At 45.8% G+C, this 16,698-nt stretch overlaps 1 protein-coding gene across 1 annotated transcript; it reads left to right on the top strand.

Annotated features, from left to right (window-relative positions):
* The first annotated feature begins 359 nt into the window (after window positions 1–359).
* Window positions 360–16,027, top strand: Nmur2 (neuromedin U receptor 2). Its single transcript, XM_032913307.1, has 4 exons — window positions 360–1,181; window positions 7,451–7,535; window positions 11,366–11,491; window positions 13,764–16,027. The coding sequence occupies exons 1-4, from the start codon at window positions 480–482 to the stop codon at window positions 14,036–14,038; spliced, it is 1,188 nt and encodes a 395-aa protein (XP_032769198.1). The 5' UTR covers window positions 360–479; the 3' UTR covers window positions 14,039–16,027.
* The last annotated feature ends 671 nt before the right edge of the window (window positions 16,028–16,698 follow it).

The raw sequence follows: 16,698 nt of genomic DNA, 5'->3' as shown, positions 1-16,698 counted from the left end.
GACAGGACATGGAGCGATCAGAGAGCAATGGAGACTGGCTCATTAGTCGGGGCTCCTCAGCTCCTCCTGTGTTTCTCCCCAGCGCCCCACAACTCTGAGACAGACCAGGCTGGGAGTGTTCACTCCTCAGGTGGCACAGGCAGCTCACTGTGTGAGCTGATTCTCTGGCTGCTTCCAAGTCACAGGGAGGCCACTCCTCCCTTGCTCCCCAAACACAAAATCCTCACACCAACCTGACCGGCTGGGCTCTCCCACGGTGCAGCATTACACACTCATTGGCCTACAGTGTGCCGGGGGCGGGGCTTGGGTGGTCCTCAAAAGGCATTAACAGCGTGAGTGGAGAGCCCTAGAGGCTGATGCTATCCTTTCACTCTCTCAGCCCTTCTCCAGGAGCCTCTGCTTTCAGACTCCTTCTGGTTCAGCTTGGGACAGACACCCAGAACAAGGGACACCTGTGGTTGTGGATTTTAAGCTCAGTAATGGGAAAGCTTGAAAATGCTTCCTGGATCCACGATCCTCTCATGAAGTACTTGAACAGCACAGAGGAGTACTTGGCCCACCTGTGTGGACCCAAGCGCAGTGACCTGTCCCTTCCGGTGTCTGTGGCCTATGCGCTGATCTTCCTGGTGGGGGTAATGGGCAATCTTCTGGTGTGCATGGTGATTGGCCGACATCAGACTTTGAAGACACCCACCAACTACTATCTCTTCAGCTTGGCAGTCTCAGATCTGCTGGTCCTGCTCTTGGGGATGCCTCTGGAAATCTACGAGATGTGGCAAAATTACCCTTTCCTGTTCGGGCCTGTGGGATGCTACTTCAAGACAGCCCTCTTCGAGACTGTGTGCTTTGCCTCCATCCTCAGTGTCACCACGGTTAGCATAGAGCGCTATGTGGCCATCGTCCACCCTTTCCGAGCCAAGCTGGAAAGCACGCGGCGACGGGCCCTCAGGATCCTCAGCCTAGTCTGGAGCTTCTCTGTGGTCTTTTCTTTGCCCAACACCAGCATCCATGGCATCAAGTTCCAGCACTTTCCCAACGGGTCCTCCGTGCCTGGCTCAGCCACCTGCACAGTCACCAAGCCCATGTGGGTATATAACTTGATCATCCAAGCTACCTCCTTCCTCTTCTACATCCTCCCAATGACCCTCATCAGCGTCCTCTACTACCTCATGGGGCTCAGGGTGAGTATCGAAGGTTGCTGGCTTGAAGTCGCATCCCACCTTTCTTGCCCATTCTGAATTCAAAGAAAGATTTATCATGGAGGGAAGACAGAATCAGAGAGGGGCACAGAGGATGACGTTAAGTGGGAAATTAAGAAGCAAGTGTTTGTGTGTATATAAAATAGTTGCATATGAAAATTCCACACAGGTACTCAAGAATTATCTCGCCAAGTCAAGTCAGCTTGGTCTCCTTTTGAACAGGTGGGAATTGCTACTGACTAAACATAGCAAAACCACAACTCCATTACTTTCTTTACCTGGTGTCCCTTATTCTTTCTGTGCTTGTCCAACTGTGTTTCTAAGAAAGTGCTAGACAGCTTCCTAGGGGAATCAATGTAGATTCCACTCCTGGGGGAATCTGACTCCAAGGCCTCACCTTGTATGTTTATACGTGATCCAGGCTTAGAGGATCACATTCTGGGGGGATGCTTCCACACCCTGGGGCCTCTTTGCTGCCCCTGCTCCACTTTACTGCCTGTGTTCAAGTTTTTCTCTGTACCAACCTGTCTTGATATCATGAACTCTTCCCATTTTATGATCTGAGACAGATAAACAGCCATGAAGGCAAGTATTTCCCGTGGCTGCATTGACCTTTGATTGAAATAACAAATTAAATCCTGTGTGTGTGTGTGTGTGTGTGTGTGTGTGTGTATCTATATACAGATATTCCTTGAAACCAGTTTTATAGCAGGTAGAGATTGAGGGATGGAAAAGTAAACAGAACTCATAAGTCAGAGCAGTAGAGGTATGATTAAGAGATATGTGAGTTTCTGGGGAAATCACTCTGTTTCCTCTGAACCTTATAATTAGAGACTCCTTCTCTAAGCTTGTGGTGATAAATATTTTTTTTCCTTTTCTCTGCTTCTAAATTCCTTGAGAGAATCTGGTTTTTTGTTTGTTTTTGTTTGTTTGAGAAATGTAGGCACGATTCTTTATGCTTCTGGCTGTATGCTGTACCCAAATTCATAGGTGTGAGTCCTCACAATGACAGTTTTGTATTCACTTAAGGAAGCGGTTCACAAAGTAAACGGTTTTATTTAGCCTCTCAGGTCCTTGGCCGACGCACGCCTTTAGGCAAGCCACACACAATTCTCCTGGAATTACTTTCCCATTTGGAGAATGGAAAGGTCACATCACATCATTTCTAAAGCTTCTTCCTGCTCTAACAGTCTGTGGTTCTTTTTAAAAAGGCAAAGAGACTATGAAGGAGGTAGACAGAAGCTGTTCATGAAAGAAATAACCACATAGAACCTATCACACCCTTCGGTGCTGTGGCTCTGGATGCAGAGTCCCACTCCAGTCTATCTCTGAGAAAGGTAGTTAGTTATCAACAAAGAGGATCCTTTTTCCTATTTACTGGCCCTAAAATGAGTGGCCAGGCCCGAGTAGGAAGAGCCTATATGAATGTCATAGATATGTAAGAACAAGAATGAATCTGACCAGCCAGACACCGGTGGCATTTCCCCTAGACCCTTGTCACTTTATTCATCTCAGCATCACAGTTCCAGAATGTCCTATATATCTAACCCAGAGGAAAAGACTTCCATACGTTTCCAAATATCTCACATCCCAAAAGTCCTTCTTACCTCCTCACCCCGACTGTAACAATATTATTATTGTTCAATACTAAGCGATCGTTCGTCTTGTATGAGTTTGGGGGAAATGCCTAAGTTTATCAGCAAACATAGATTCCTCTAAGGTCTTTAAGTTTCATTTTGTTCCACTGGCATGAATCCACAGTGTCTGTGTCCCAAGCTGGTGGCAGCTCAGACAATAGCCATCCTGCTTTGTGTGAGTAATGCAATTGAGGACAGCTTGGTTCAGAAGAGGTGAAGTTGATGGGAATGGACCAGAGGGTTACTAAGAAAGGAGATGTCTGACTTGTCATTCTGAAGATTTAAACAGCCATCTGGCAAAGTAAGTCCCTTCAGTGCTATGGGCATCAGAGCCTTTGGACCCCTTCCCCTGGAAGGTTCCTGCCACCCACCTCCAAGCTTCCTTTGCCTCTTTGACTCTACTCCACCCTGTCAGTCAGGCTTCAAGTACCTGTCCCTGGGGCAGCTCACCTAGAAGCCCTAGCTGTCCTGCTTCTGGTGTAGATGTCTTGGCTTCCAGTAATTTCCTTCATTACAATTTATAATTCTGTGTAGACACTTTAGTTCATTGATTTCCCCCAAACCAGACTAAGCACAGTCAGGAGATAAGGCTCAATTACTGGGCTTCAGCTGCTCTACATTTAAAATAAAAGAGTTAGAAACATGACCCTAAAGGTCCTTCGAATGTTCATGAATTAAAAAGACCTATGCCCTAATGGTATTTGAGTTATTGGGTCTGCTGAGAAGTGTAGAGATGTGGTTAAGTCTGATTGCCACTACTTTCGCAAAGCAGCCAGAGGAAGATAAGGGACAAAAGAAGCCTGTGTGTGTTCAAAGCTGAATACTCACTGATGCCCCCTCGTTCCAGGACATAAATTTTCCTAGAGGTGCCCTTCAGGCTTAGAACACCATGGAAATGGAAAGTGGCTGGCCCACAAGTAGCTCCCCATCCGTCCAAGAGGAAGTACTGGCAAAATCTAGCCTGTCCCATGTCTCTCACACACGACTTTCGTGTTGCTGAGGGCATATGTGTGAATTGCATAAAAATCAGCAATGCCAGACAGGCTATGAGCAAGCAAGATAGTGGATGAATGGATGGAGATGGATGGATGGATGGATGGATGGATGGACAGATGGACAGGATATGTTGAGTTGAATGTACAGACAGATGGTGAATTGGAGGAAGAAAGGAGGGAGGGAGAGATGGGGAGGGACAGGATGGGTAGAAGTGGATGCATAGAGAAGCATGATGACTGGATGGATAGATGGATTGATGGACAGATGGACAGATGGACAGGATATCTAGAGATGGATGCACAGAGAGGCAGGTGGTGAATTGAAGGAAAAAAGGAAGGGAGGAAGAAAGAGTGAGTGAGGAAGGGGAACAGGATGGGTAGAAGTGGATGCATAGAGACGCATGATGACTGGATGGATGGATGGATGGATGGTTAGGCAGATAGATACACAGAAGAGAAGACTGATGGACAGAGAGACAGATGGATAAATAGGTGGGTGGGTAGATGGATGGATGGATAAATGACCTGACAGAAAAACTGAAAGACAGACAAATATGTATAGATCAGAACAATGTGTATCTACACGTTTATCTCATATACACACATACATACTCAGGCGTATACATGTATGTGCACACATGCGCACACATGTGCATACACACACACACACACACACACACACACACACTTTAAAAGTGACTGGAGGAGGGAGGGTTTATCTCAGTTTAAAATCCAGGGCTAGGGAGATGGATCAGAAGTTAAAGAATACTATGCTGCTCACTGTTCTTTCAGGAAACTTAGGTTCAATTCCCAGCTCCTGCAAGGCAGCTCACAGCTGTCTGTGATTCCAGTTCCAGAGGATTTGATGCCTTCTTTTGACCTTTCTGGACTCCAGTCAGACACACAATCACACCCATAATATAAAATAAATAAAGCGAAAATATTTATTAAAGGTTATGTCCATCATCAAAGGAATTTGAGGCAGAACTGAAGCAAAAGTCATGGAGGACTTCTGCTCATGGCTCACTCCTCATGGCTTGCACAGCTACCAGTTTCGCACAGCTGAGGCAAACACGCCTAGGGATGGCACCACAGACAGTGGACTGGACAGCCCTCCCACATCAATTAGCAATTAGGAAAATGATTGCCAGGGACTAGAGAGATAGTCAATGATTAAGGGCACTGGTGTTTTTTCCCAGCACCCACATGGCAGTTATAACTGTCTGTAACTCTAGTTCCAGGAGAACCAATACCCTCTTTTGGCTTGCACAGGTACATGCAGTGTACTCATGTGCTTGCACTCATACATGCAGGCAAAACACCCATACACATGTTTTTTTTAATTAAAGAAAAGGAAGAAGCCTTAAGGCCCAGTCTGATCTGAGTAATTCTTCCATAGAGGTTCCCTTTTCCCAGGTGACTCTAGGTTTGGGCCCAGTTGATAGCTGAAGTGAAGGCTAACGGTGTCAAGTAAACACAGCTGAGTTAGAAGAAGGAGATTTTCTCAGAAGAGGCTCGGCAGTCCTCATAAGAGGAATATAGACAGTTGCCCTCAGGTATTTTCATTTATACCACGTCTTTTGAGAAGATGTGGAATGAAAATCAATCATGAAAGTAATGATAATCTACCATGCATTGAATACCACGTACCCTGCACTGGCCTGCTCAGCATGTTAGGAGCACCTTGGTGCCCTCACCACCACAGCTTCTTATTTCTACTTCACTGCAGGACTCCCTCAGTTCTTTCCAGGTTCCAGATGTGTCTAAAGGGTCAACTCTCAAAGCATTTTTAACCCCTCGCTTTCTCAAAACAAACTTTATGTAGAGGTCACCACTAAGTCCAAGAGACAGGCAGACATGTTAAGCATACATGTGGATGCCTGGAGCCCAGGTCTTCCTGAGGTCTGCCTGATTTTAAGGAGCTTGTGTACTTTAGAGACATAAGATACGGATTCGTGGAGCTGTCTGTGTGACCTTTAATGGGCCATGTTCCAAGTTTTCTCCAACTTTAAAGTCTTTCTCTAATGTGTTCCCTTGGGATAACTTGCAGCCCAGAGAGCTCACTGATCCTCAAAGAGGCCTGTTCATCATCACACACAGTCACACCCATTTCACATACTTGAAAATGTCTCCTTATAACTCAGTGGGCTGATTCTAGCAGAGCTTAAGACTGCAGGGTAATTCGAGTTTTCCTTCCACTTACTGACCTATTGACCCCTCAGGCTCCCTGTCAGCACCAGTGAAGGAATCTCAGCATGTCTGGCAGCACACGAATGGGGGCTTAGACCTGAACTCCTCAAGGTAGACATAGCTCCCAGTGAAGGCTCATCCAGGAACGCAAACAAAGTCATCAAACACATAGCTTCTTTTCTGGTTTTGTTCTGCTTTCTAAGGAGCTTAAAGCCTGCACACAGCAGTGTTGTGAGGATTTTTCCCATGGTGCCACACAAGCAACCGCTGTATTTTCTACCTCAGATGCAGTGAAGAAGGGGTCCCTTCCAGTTCCAGGAGTACAGCGTGTGATGCTCCCTTGGCCCCAGTTACCTAACTGTGGAACTTGGGGTTGGGACACTCTGACCTTCTAGGTTATTTGGTAACGGGACCAGAAGTGAGTTGTGGATAACTGAGCTTAATCTTCTCTGTTACCTTGATTGGGTCTGGAATCACCTAGGAAACGTACCTCTGGGTATGTTTATGAGGACTTTTCCAGAGAGGTGTACCTAAGGGAGGAGGACCCAGCCTGAATGATGGTAGCACCATCTCATGGGCTGGGATTCCAGACTTTATAAAAAGGGGAAAGAGAGAAGTGAGCTTAGCACAGCATCAGTCTCCTTCTATTTCCTGGCTAGGATGCAATGTGCCCATCTGTTTCATGCCCCTGCCTCTGTGACTACCTCTCCCTCTCCTTAATAGACTCTCCTCAAACTGCGTGTCAAGCAAAACCTTCCTCCTGTAAGTTGCTTCTTGCTCAGTATTTTCGTCATAGCAACAAGAAAAGTAACTGACACTCCCACTAAACTATGAAGTAAATGTAGGAAAGGAATAAACAGTCTAAGAGAGAGAGAGAGAGAGAGAGAGAGAGTGTTAGGGTGAGGTTGGTAAGCCAGCAAGGGAGGAACGACAGAGAATTAAACAACACTGGACTCTCTTTGAGGTGTGTGGTGGTCACAGGTTATCAGAGTTCCTTTCATCTGGTGAGACATCAACACAGGCAATGGAAATAGATCTAAGGGAGAAAGATCCACCACCAAATAGATGGCAGGGCCCACCAGTGCATGTAGACTTGGGAGGAAGGAGAGGACAGTGCACCAGAGCTGCTGCATCGTCAGGAGAAGGTGGGCCTTAAGCAGGCTGGTAGAGATGGCATATGATGTCATGTTCCCATTCCAAACTTAACACACTACAGAGTACAATCTCATGGAATTGCTCATTAAAGCTCAGTTTTAGTTTTACTCTATCCTGCCCATAACCCTGTCCAGAGAACTTAGATTGAATTCTGCCTCCAGTGAAGTGTTTAAAATTTTCAAAACCTTTCTTTAAGTGCTGTTTATATACCTCTAAAGTTTCTGGTGGGGAAAGCAGTCTCCTCTTCCTAACCACTTTTCCACTTCTCTTTCAGCTGAAGAGAGAGGAGTCCCTTGAGGCAGACAAAGTGGCTGTGAATATTCACAGACCCTCCAGAAAGTCAGTCACCAAGATGCTGTGTAAGCTCCTTGCTTTGTTTAATGTTTGTTCTCTTTTGTTTATAGGAGCAGAGGTTTTGTCTTTGGCACTGACGTAATGGTGCTGGCTAAGATGATGTTCTTGGTTTCCAGAAGCTTCTATGACCTGCCTGTTTTGTTTCATCTTTGGTTTTGGGCATTCAAAGCCTTTTGCTAGGTTACAGTTGCTGGGGTGCCTTCCAAATCCTATGAAATAATAAATCACGTTTTCACGCTGAGCCTGAACTCCACTCCACTCTTTCTGTAAGATGAAGTAGGGGTGAACTTGTATGTGCTCTAGCATTCTTCAAACATAGGAAACAGGTTGTGGTGGTTCCTGCATTCACAAATGCACATGCGCACGCGCGCACGCACGCACACACACACACACACACACACACACAGTTTTATAACTCACTTTAGAAGATTGTAAATTCCCAATGGCAACATAGACTCTGTGGATTGCTTTTATTCCAGATTAAGAACAATTAGTCATGAGTTCTCCTGCGTAAATCATTCCACCTAGGACATTGTATCAAAACATCACCTTGTTTAAAAACAAAACAGTAAAAATAGCCTTTTTATTAGAAGTGCACATACTTGTAATTTTTAAGTTATTTTTAAGAAATCCAGGTGCTGACCATCCTCTCTCAAAAGGATGCTGAAAAAGGAAGTGAACTCCTGGACTAGAGAGATAGATCAGTGATTAAAGCACTTGCTAGCAAGCATGAGGACTGGGAGTTTCATCCCCAGAACCCTATGTAAATGCTAGTGGGAGTGACTGAAATTTTATAAGTCCTCTCTTGGGAGCCAGAAACAGAGGATCTAAAGAGTAAGCTGGCTCTGGAGACAGGCCATATCAGTGAGCTCTGGCTTTGATTGAGAGACCCTACCTCAGTAAATAAGGTGGATGAGTGATTGAGGACAATTCTTGATTCAACCTTAGGCCTATGCACACACAGACACGTGCACACCCATACACAATCAAACACACACACACACACACACACACCTCCACACACAATACAAAGGGACGCATGAAAATGAAAGCTAAGAAAAACAGCACTGATCCTCCAGGAGAGATACTGATGAGGTATGTGAAACTTATAAACTGTCCAAAATCACAGCCTACCTTTAGAAAGAAAGAAAGAACCAGGCTTGTGTGCGTGTGGCTCGTAGAAACTGGGCCATCTGTGGACAGAATCGAAGTTTCCCAAGTTGGTCTTTTGACTCTAATAATCATTTTCTTTGAGGTTATTTTAGGTGGGTCTTGTCAGGAGACCGGGAGTCTTTATTATTTCTCTCCTTTTCCCTTTGATCATGATCTTCCCCATGTTTGCTGGTGTTAGCATCTAAGTAGCAAGCCTGGAATGTAGCCCTTTGGTAGAGCACGTGCCCTGCATGTGCAAGGCCCTGGGTTCAAGTCCTAGCACACCATATGTAGAAAAATAGATCTGGGCTCCTTGAAAAGCCATCCTGTGCAACCTAACGGGACCCTGTCTCAAAAAGTAAAAGAGGACTTGGCTGTAGCTCAGTGGTGGAGTACTTGCCCGATATGTGGGAGCTCGGGCTCAGTTTCCAGTACTGTTAAAAACAAAAAGGCAAAAAAGTCATAATGACAACATGCAAACCATTTGCCTTCACCGTAATCAGGAATGATGACCAGAAGTGGGTGGTTGGAAGACATTTTATTGAGAGATAAATTCAAAAGAATATTCCAGTTATTTTTGGAAGCATACTGCACAGGCAGTCAGCTAACCCTAAAAGTTAACTCCAAAAGGAAACAAAAGTGCCAGTTTTCGTGAAAACCTGGAATGTGCTCATGGGCAGGGTTGCAAAATGAAGACTGTGTACCCATCTCTCAGTCTCAGAAGGTGTCATCTCATGGCTGCTCGCCCTTCCTCCTCAGGCTCGATTCTCCTTCTCCATCTCTGTTAGATCACTCAGTGTTAGATCACACTTCAAGCAGCCTGTCACAGAAAAGGATTTGAAACTTCTTAGATGAGAAAAATGCTTATTTTTGTGGCGCTTCAATGTCCCAAGGGGAAGCTATTGGCACACCCATCCCTGCCCTGGGGCTGAAAATGTGATGGGGGTTAGGTAATTCTGTGTACTTTTTGGTTTTGGATATTTTTTATTCACATTTCAAATGTTATTCCCTTTCCTGGTTTCCCAGACATAAGCCCCCTATCCCATCCCCCTTCCCTTCTATGACAGTGTGCCCCCTCCCCAACGACCCCCCCTTACCACCACCCCCTGACATTCCTCTGCACTGGGGCGGGAGGGTCCAGCCTTGGCAGGGCCAAGGGCCTCTCCTCCCGCTGGTGCCCAACAAGTCCATCTTCTGCCTTGCAGAAGCTGGAGCCATAGGTCTGTCCATGTGTAGTCTTTGGATAGTGGTTTTAGTCCCTGGGAGCTCTGGTTAGTTGGTATTGTTGTTTTTATGGGGTTGCAAGTGCCTTCAACTGCTTCAATCTTTTCTCTAATTTTTCCAATGGGGACCCCGGTCTCAGTTCAATGGTTCGTTGCTAGCATTCGCCTCTGTATTTGATATGCTCTGGCTGAGCCTCTCAGGAGACAGCTATATTAGGCTCCTGTCAGCATGCACTTCTTGCCTTCATCAATATTATCTAGTTTTGGTGGCTGTATATAAATGGGTTGTAAACCCAGGTGGTGCAGGCTCTGAATGGCTGTTCCTTCAGTCTCTGTTCCAAACTTTGTCTCCATATCCCCTCCTGTGAATATTTTTGTTCCCTCTTTTAAGAAGGACTGAAGCATCCACACTTTGGTCACCCTTCGTTTTGAGCTTCATGTGCTCTTCTGTGTACTTCTGATGCCAGGTGACAAGCTCTTCCTCTCTGAATCAACACTGTGACTACAGTTGTTCTGACTCTGTATCTTGCCCAGCCCAGGACAGAATCAAAAGGATCCAAGAAACTCCTGATGAGTTCTAGTTTTGTGTTAACAACTTAGCACTGTTATGAAGGGAGGAAGGCTGGGGGCGTGGATGGGCTGGTAAAGTACTTGCTAAACAAACAGGTGTTTGACCTCCAGCATCTGTGTAATAAAAAGCTGAGCATGTTGGGTGATGTGTGCTTGTAATCCTGTGTTCCAAAGCTGAGTGGGTGGAAACAGGTGGATCCCTGGGGTTTGCTGGCCAGGGTCTAGCTGAATTGGTGAATTCAAAGTAAAAGTGAGCCTCCTGAAGAATAATCCTTAAAGTTGACCTCTGTGCCACACACACAGCACACAACACACATAAAAGACACACAAACACACAAGACACACACAAACATACAAAGCATACAACATATGTAAGACATAACACACACATGACACATAAGACATACATAACAAAGGAAAGACTTATCTAGGCTCACAGCTTCTATTCATCTCTGGGTCTATTGTGAGGAAGAGGGAGAGAGACAGGGGAGACGAAAGAGAAAGGGACAGGGAGAGTTCTCAACAAAAAGAACATTAAGTTGGAATGGGGCATGCTGGAGAACATGGAAGGAGTTAGAGGAAAGGAGTAAAGGTGATTATATTTTATTATGTGCATTTATGAAAAATTCAAAACAAGAAAATTTCAAGTGAAAATAGAATTATACGTTTTAAAAGAAAACTCAGGCAATTGTATAGAAAGTTGGTCCTAGATCCATACAACTAATTCCTATGTTCAAATATTCTTTAACTCTGGGGTGATCCTTTGCCTATAGCAATCATCACTTAGCCAAGGTGGCAGGAAAAACCTGATAAAAGGAGAAGAAGGCTGGGCGAGCATCGTGGTCTTTCCTGGCCTACTCCAGCATTCCCTCTCCCACTTCCTCTTCCAGTTGTCTTGGTCCTCGTGTTTGCCATCTGCTGGACCCCCTTCCATGTGGACCGGCTCTTCTTCAGCTTTGTGGAAGAGTGGACAGAGTCCCTGGCTGCTGTGTTCAACCTCATCCATGTGGTATCAGGTAAAGGCCTGGTGGGTTTGGTGATACAACTTTAAAGCAACTTTTCCTTCACACTGTCCTGAGGCCTCACTACATAAGCAACTCACAGGGATCTGGCCTTCTGATATGGAAGCAGTGGGTGGTGATTTGTATTCAAAGATTGAAAATGTTTAGAGGTTACTTTAAGGAAAATCCAAGCCTACACGTGATAATTACAACAGGGGAATCCTCAGCAATCATCAGTATTTGACACCAAGACACATAGAGGAAACAGTTTTCCCAAAGGCACGAGGCTATAAAAACCATGAAAACTGGGTTCAAGTCCAAGTTATTGAATTCCAGGTTCAGGGGCTTTTCCTCCGAAATAGAGAAGCTATGGTGTTAGCTTCAGGGCACTCCAACCCATCAACTTCTGTTTTCATTGGCTTATTCTGTGGGCTCTGGATCATCAGGAACATAACCAGAGAGCAAAGGTAAGATGCATGTGTGCCACTTAAGAAGATCCCAGTTCAGGACAAAGGGAAGGAGAGAGGGGGAGGGATGGAAAGGAGAGAAAACACATACCACAGGATTTCCTGTATCTATCGTGCAGCCATTTCTGCCCTTGAGCATTTTCACCTGGATGCACTTTCTTTCTCTTCATCAACTGTCTCCCACCCATGTCAAGGTCCAGCTGGTGTCAGTCACCTCCACTGAGCCCCTTATGACCGACCCACAGCAGTCTCCCTTTGACTGAATAACTGCCACAAACTGGCAGTTATCACAAAGGTTCTAGTCGATACCGTTGTGCATCCCTGTTACTAGCTTTGCCAAGGATCCTGCCTCTGTTGGATTCTTCCAATTGTAGGGGGGGGAAATGTGGCCTGCTTGAAGGAAAAAAAGTCTGAATCCATTATTTTTCAATGTGCTTTGAAGTTCCCAGGGTGTCTTAGTAAGCATTCGATCAGTGTCTGGATGAATAGACATGTCTTCCTCATCCCAGAGAGGGCACTGAACATAGACACCAAAAGGGCTTCCATCTGAGCTTAGTTTGTTGAATCAGTGAGTCACTAGGGTTACTAACAGGAAGGTGAGCAACTTGCAGGCAGCTGTAACACTGAAAAAATATATTTCAACAATGGTTAACTGTCTATAGATCCTTGGGAAGAGACTCAGCCTCATGACCCTCTCCCCCAAACAACTGTTAACTGTCCATAAATCTTTGAGGAAAGGCAAGAAAGCCCTTCCCCTGTAATGCAAAGTTAATGGGAGCAGCCTTGTGTTGTCCCCAATGGGTAATGGCAGCTGACAGTTCTAGACAGCTACAGCAGTGACTGAGTCAGCCTGGAAGATGTTTCTCAGCACTCAGCTTCAGCCAGAAGACCCAAACTCCATTTTCCAGAAGAAGGAGCTGAAGAACCAGTGTTTATCTGAGGGCCCAGAACAGAAGATGGTCACGGTCCTAGCCTCCCTTAAGCTTCAGTGGTGTCTTAGAGAAACAAACCAGGAGGTGATAGTAAATGAGGGTACAGGAGCTGGAGAGACAGCTCTGTGGTTAAGAGCACATCCTGCTCTTACAGAGGACCCGACTTCAGGTCCCAGCCCCTCAGGTTTCTCTCCTGCCTGAAACGCCAGTGCCACAGGACCAGAAGCCTTCTTTTAGTCTCTGTGGGAACTAGGACTCATGAACACATGCTCATTCGCACACGCACGCACACACACACACACACACACACACACACACACACACGCAGAGAGAGAGAGAGAGACTTACATAATTAAAAAATAAATCTCTAAAGAAAATAATGCATGTATAACAGCAGAGAAAAGGCAATATACAAGCCGCCTGGAGGACAAAATAAGTAGTAAAATATAATTACTCAGCGGAAGCGCTATCAGGGAAGCATGAGTGGGTAGGGAAGGGGCGTGGCACTGGAGCAGTTGGGGGTCGCCCTCTCCCAGAGGTTTTCAGCAAAATGAAGAATTTCACCAGGGACAGTGTGTAGACTGACTTACCCATCCTCGCCACAGCTACTGCTCCAAATTATAGCTTTAACTAAAATTCCAGTGAAGAAACAAGCCTTTTCCCCCCTGATACTTGGATGTCTCTCATCAGTGCCATTACCCGGCACCGTGGAAAAAACATGAATCTTTCATAGCTCTGTGTTTGGGTCCTGAGTGCACAGGGAGATCTCCCTACATTTCAAATTCTCAGTGAGTGTCCTGTACACCCACTGCTTCCTGGGGAGACAATCACAGGCCTTTGCTCAATGTTTACATTTTTTCCAACCTTGCTTCAACCCCTCATTTGCAGGTGTCTTCTTTTATCTGAGCTCTGCGGTCAACCCCATTATCTATAACCTCCTGTCTCGGCGCTTCAGGGCGGCCTTTCGAAATGTTGTCTCCCCTACCTGCAAATGGTGCCATCCCCGGGATCGGCCACAGGGACCTCCAGCCCAGAAGATCATCTTCTTGACAGAATGCCACCTCGTGGAGCTGACAGAGGATGCAGGCCCCCAGTTCCCTGGTCAGTCATCCATCCACAACACCCACCTTACCACGGCCCCCTGTGTGGGAGAGGTACCATGAAAGGAGTGGTCAGAAGGTCTCTCAGAAGGCCTGGATTCTGTGATTGACATCCATCTATGTGCCAAAACTGCAAGGAGGGACACCCTGTCACCTATGCCTCCTTGCGTGCCATTAGAGAGATAACAAGGCTCTTAGATTCTACGTACTCACTACTTTTTTTAATGTTAAAACTCAGACTTTGTTCTGGGCCCCAGCACAGTCCTTATACTCCATATTTCTGTATTGTGAGTTTTCATAACTGTGATTACAGTGTGCTACGGAGTCTCACTTAACGATGTTCTCATGATGGGTGGGTTTAGCCTACTAAAGGCATGGTAGAGTAGCTAAGCAGAACAGCACAGTTATCCCAACCTCCAAACCCAGGATGCAGGAGAAACTACTGGGTGTTACTCGGACAGCTGGCTCAGAACTGCTCATAAAAGCCTAATCCTCCAATAGTTAGGGCTTTTGCAAGTCTGTTGTCAAATGAGCGATGGCTTGAAATCAGTCATGGCAGAAATATTTGTGCTACAGAAATTAACAAGCTCCGTAAATCAGAGCTAAATAATTTTTAGCGCCCAGAGAGCTGGCCCACGAGCAGGTTGGGAGCTATTAATGAGCTGGCACTGTGCCAGCTTGACACGACGCGTGTGACTCGTTTTTTTTCAGAACAGATGCTGGTAACGCTGCAATTATGGACTACTTAGAGTCGTGGTTAACTGTGAAAAACTGCTATGGACTAGATTTAAAAATAAAAAATAACTAGAGTTTCTACACAAAGTAGGCGAAATGCTGCTAATTAAGCCAATGGAAGCAGCATCAGCGGTTTATAATTAACCTAGAGAAGAAGGGTTATTTTTGGATGCCATCCATTAACATTAATGCAGAAAGCAACAATGGACCGGGTGTTGTTTCCCCTCACGCGTCTGTATTTGCAGAGCCCACAGGATATGTTGTCAAAACAGATGACTTTTCTATAGTCATCTCCACTCGGCTGCAGATTTATTTCCTTCTTAACCGGTAGAAACTCGGCGTAGGACTGGAGGGGCGACGCAACGGACAAAGGCACCCGCCACCAAGCCGGAGGATCTGAATTCCATACCCGGAACACACATGGTGGAAGGAGAGAGAAATGACTTCCTCAAGTTGTCCTTGGACCTCCAAACATGCACCATGGCAATATGCCCTCCCACACCCCAACACTCGCCACACTGGATAAGTTAATATAAAAAAATTAAAGAAGTATATCGTTAATCCATAGTGTGGAAGCTAACAGGGATACTGTCTTCTAGAAGCCTAGAAAACCAGTGGTTGCCTGAATGCTCCATGGAGTCTGCTTCTGTCACTCAACCTGTGCCACTGTAGAAGCTCTTTCAAGGCAATGTCAGTAATTGAAAGTTTTGACTAATTTATGTATGGGACCCATATTGTAGAATCTACCTACATTATATACCAGGATATCCCTGCTAGTGAAATATGTTCATTGCACAAAACAGACTATTAACTTAGAGACTTAGAAAGATGGACGAGTCTGGCAAAGAAAGTCAAAGTCCAGGACAAAGAGAAGCAAAGCTGGAGAGACAAGAAATGTCTCATGGGCAAAGGCATTTGTGCATAAGCCTGCTGGTCCAAGTTTTTTGGTTAAGGAAGAGATCCAATGCCTGAAATTGTTCTCTGACCTCCATAGTCACCATGGCTTGTGTCAAAAAACCTCCTCACACGTAATAATGAAAGAATTGCTTTAAAGAAAAGCAATTTACCCTTTCAAACTCATTCACTGCTATGAAACCACATGGACACATAGATAAGAAATTCTGTGAGTTAATAGTCATTTTGAAGATAGATCTTAAAAGGCTTCATAGAACATGCTTATTTGTATATTTCCACAGCATAAAGACTATCTCTTACAAACACTTTCTGCTCTGTTTTATAAGTGCTGAAAATTTCAGGTCCTGACTTTGACCACCTGTTCCTCAGTAATGAAATGGAATAAAGGTTGCCCTGTGCACATTCCTGTTCTCTTCCCTCACTGATTTTCCCATCTAACTTGAGAGGTAAAGAATTTCTGTCTGCCTGTCCCCCTTCCAGTTGACAGCAAAGAGCTCAACCTTCCTTACTCCTGGGGAAATTACACAAGCAATCTTCAAGTCTATGAGGCCACCAGAGTCCTGGAATCTCACTCAGAAACCCTGAGGGGCTGGTAAGGTTCCAGGTTGGGATAGTTTGAGGTCTGAGGTTACCCACCTGACCTTGCCACCTGCAGCATCGTCTTTCTTACACCCCTGTAAGTAATGCTGAGTGCCTACTAAGGGCCTGTGTAGGAGTCTATAAACAGACTCTCCAGCGGTCCAGATTACTGAAGAGTGGGTGTCATTCCTCCTAAAGCAGCCTATAGACATCACAAATTGTCAGATTGCTGGATGTCCCTAAGGAGGGTGGTCAAGAACAGCCCCACCCTGTACACCTCAGTTACAAGTGCCTCTTCTCTGCACTTTCCCTGGACCTCCTCACTCACCCCTCCCTCCTCCTCCTCCCCCACCACCACCTCCTCCTCCTCCCATTCTTCCACCTCCTTTCATTCCTCCACCTCCCCCTCCACCTCCACCCTCCCCCCCCCCCCCCCCCCCCCCCCCCCCCCCCCCCCCCCCCCCCCCCCCCCCCCCCCCCCCCCCCCTCCCCCC

The sequence above is a fragment of the Rattus rattus genome, chromosome 9 (assembly GCF_011064425.1).
Source record: "Rattus rattus isolate New Zealand chromosome 9, Rrattus_CSIRO_v1, whole genome shotgun sequence".
NCBI lineage: Eukaryota > Metazoa > Chordata > Mammalia > Rodentia > Muridae > Rattus > Rattus rattus.
This window is presented reverse-complemented; position numbering and strand designations above follow the sequence as displayed.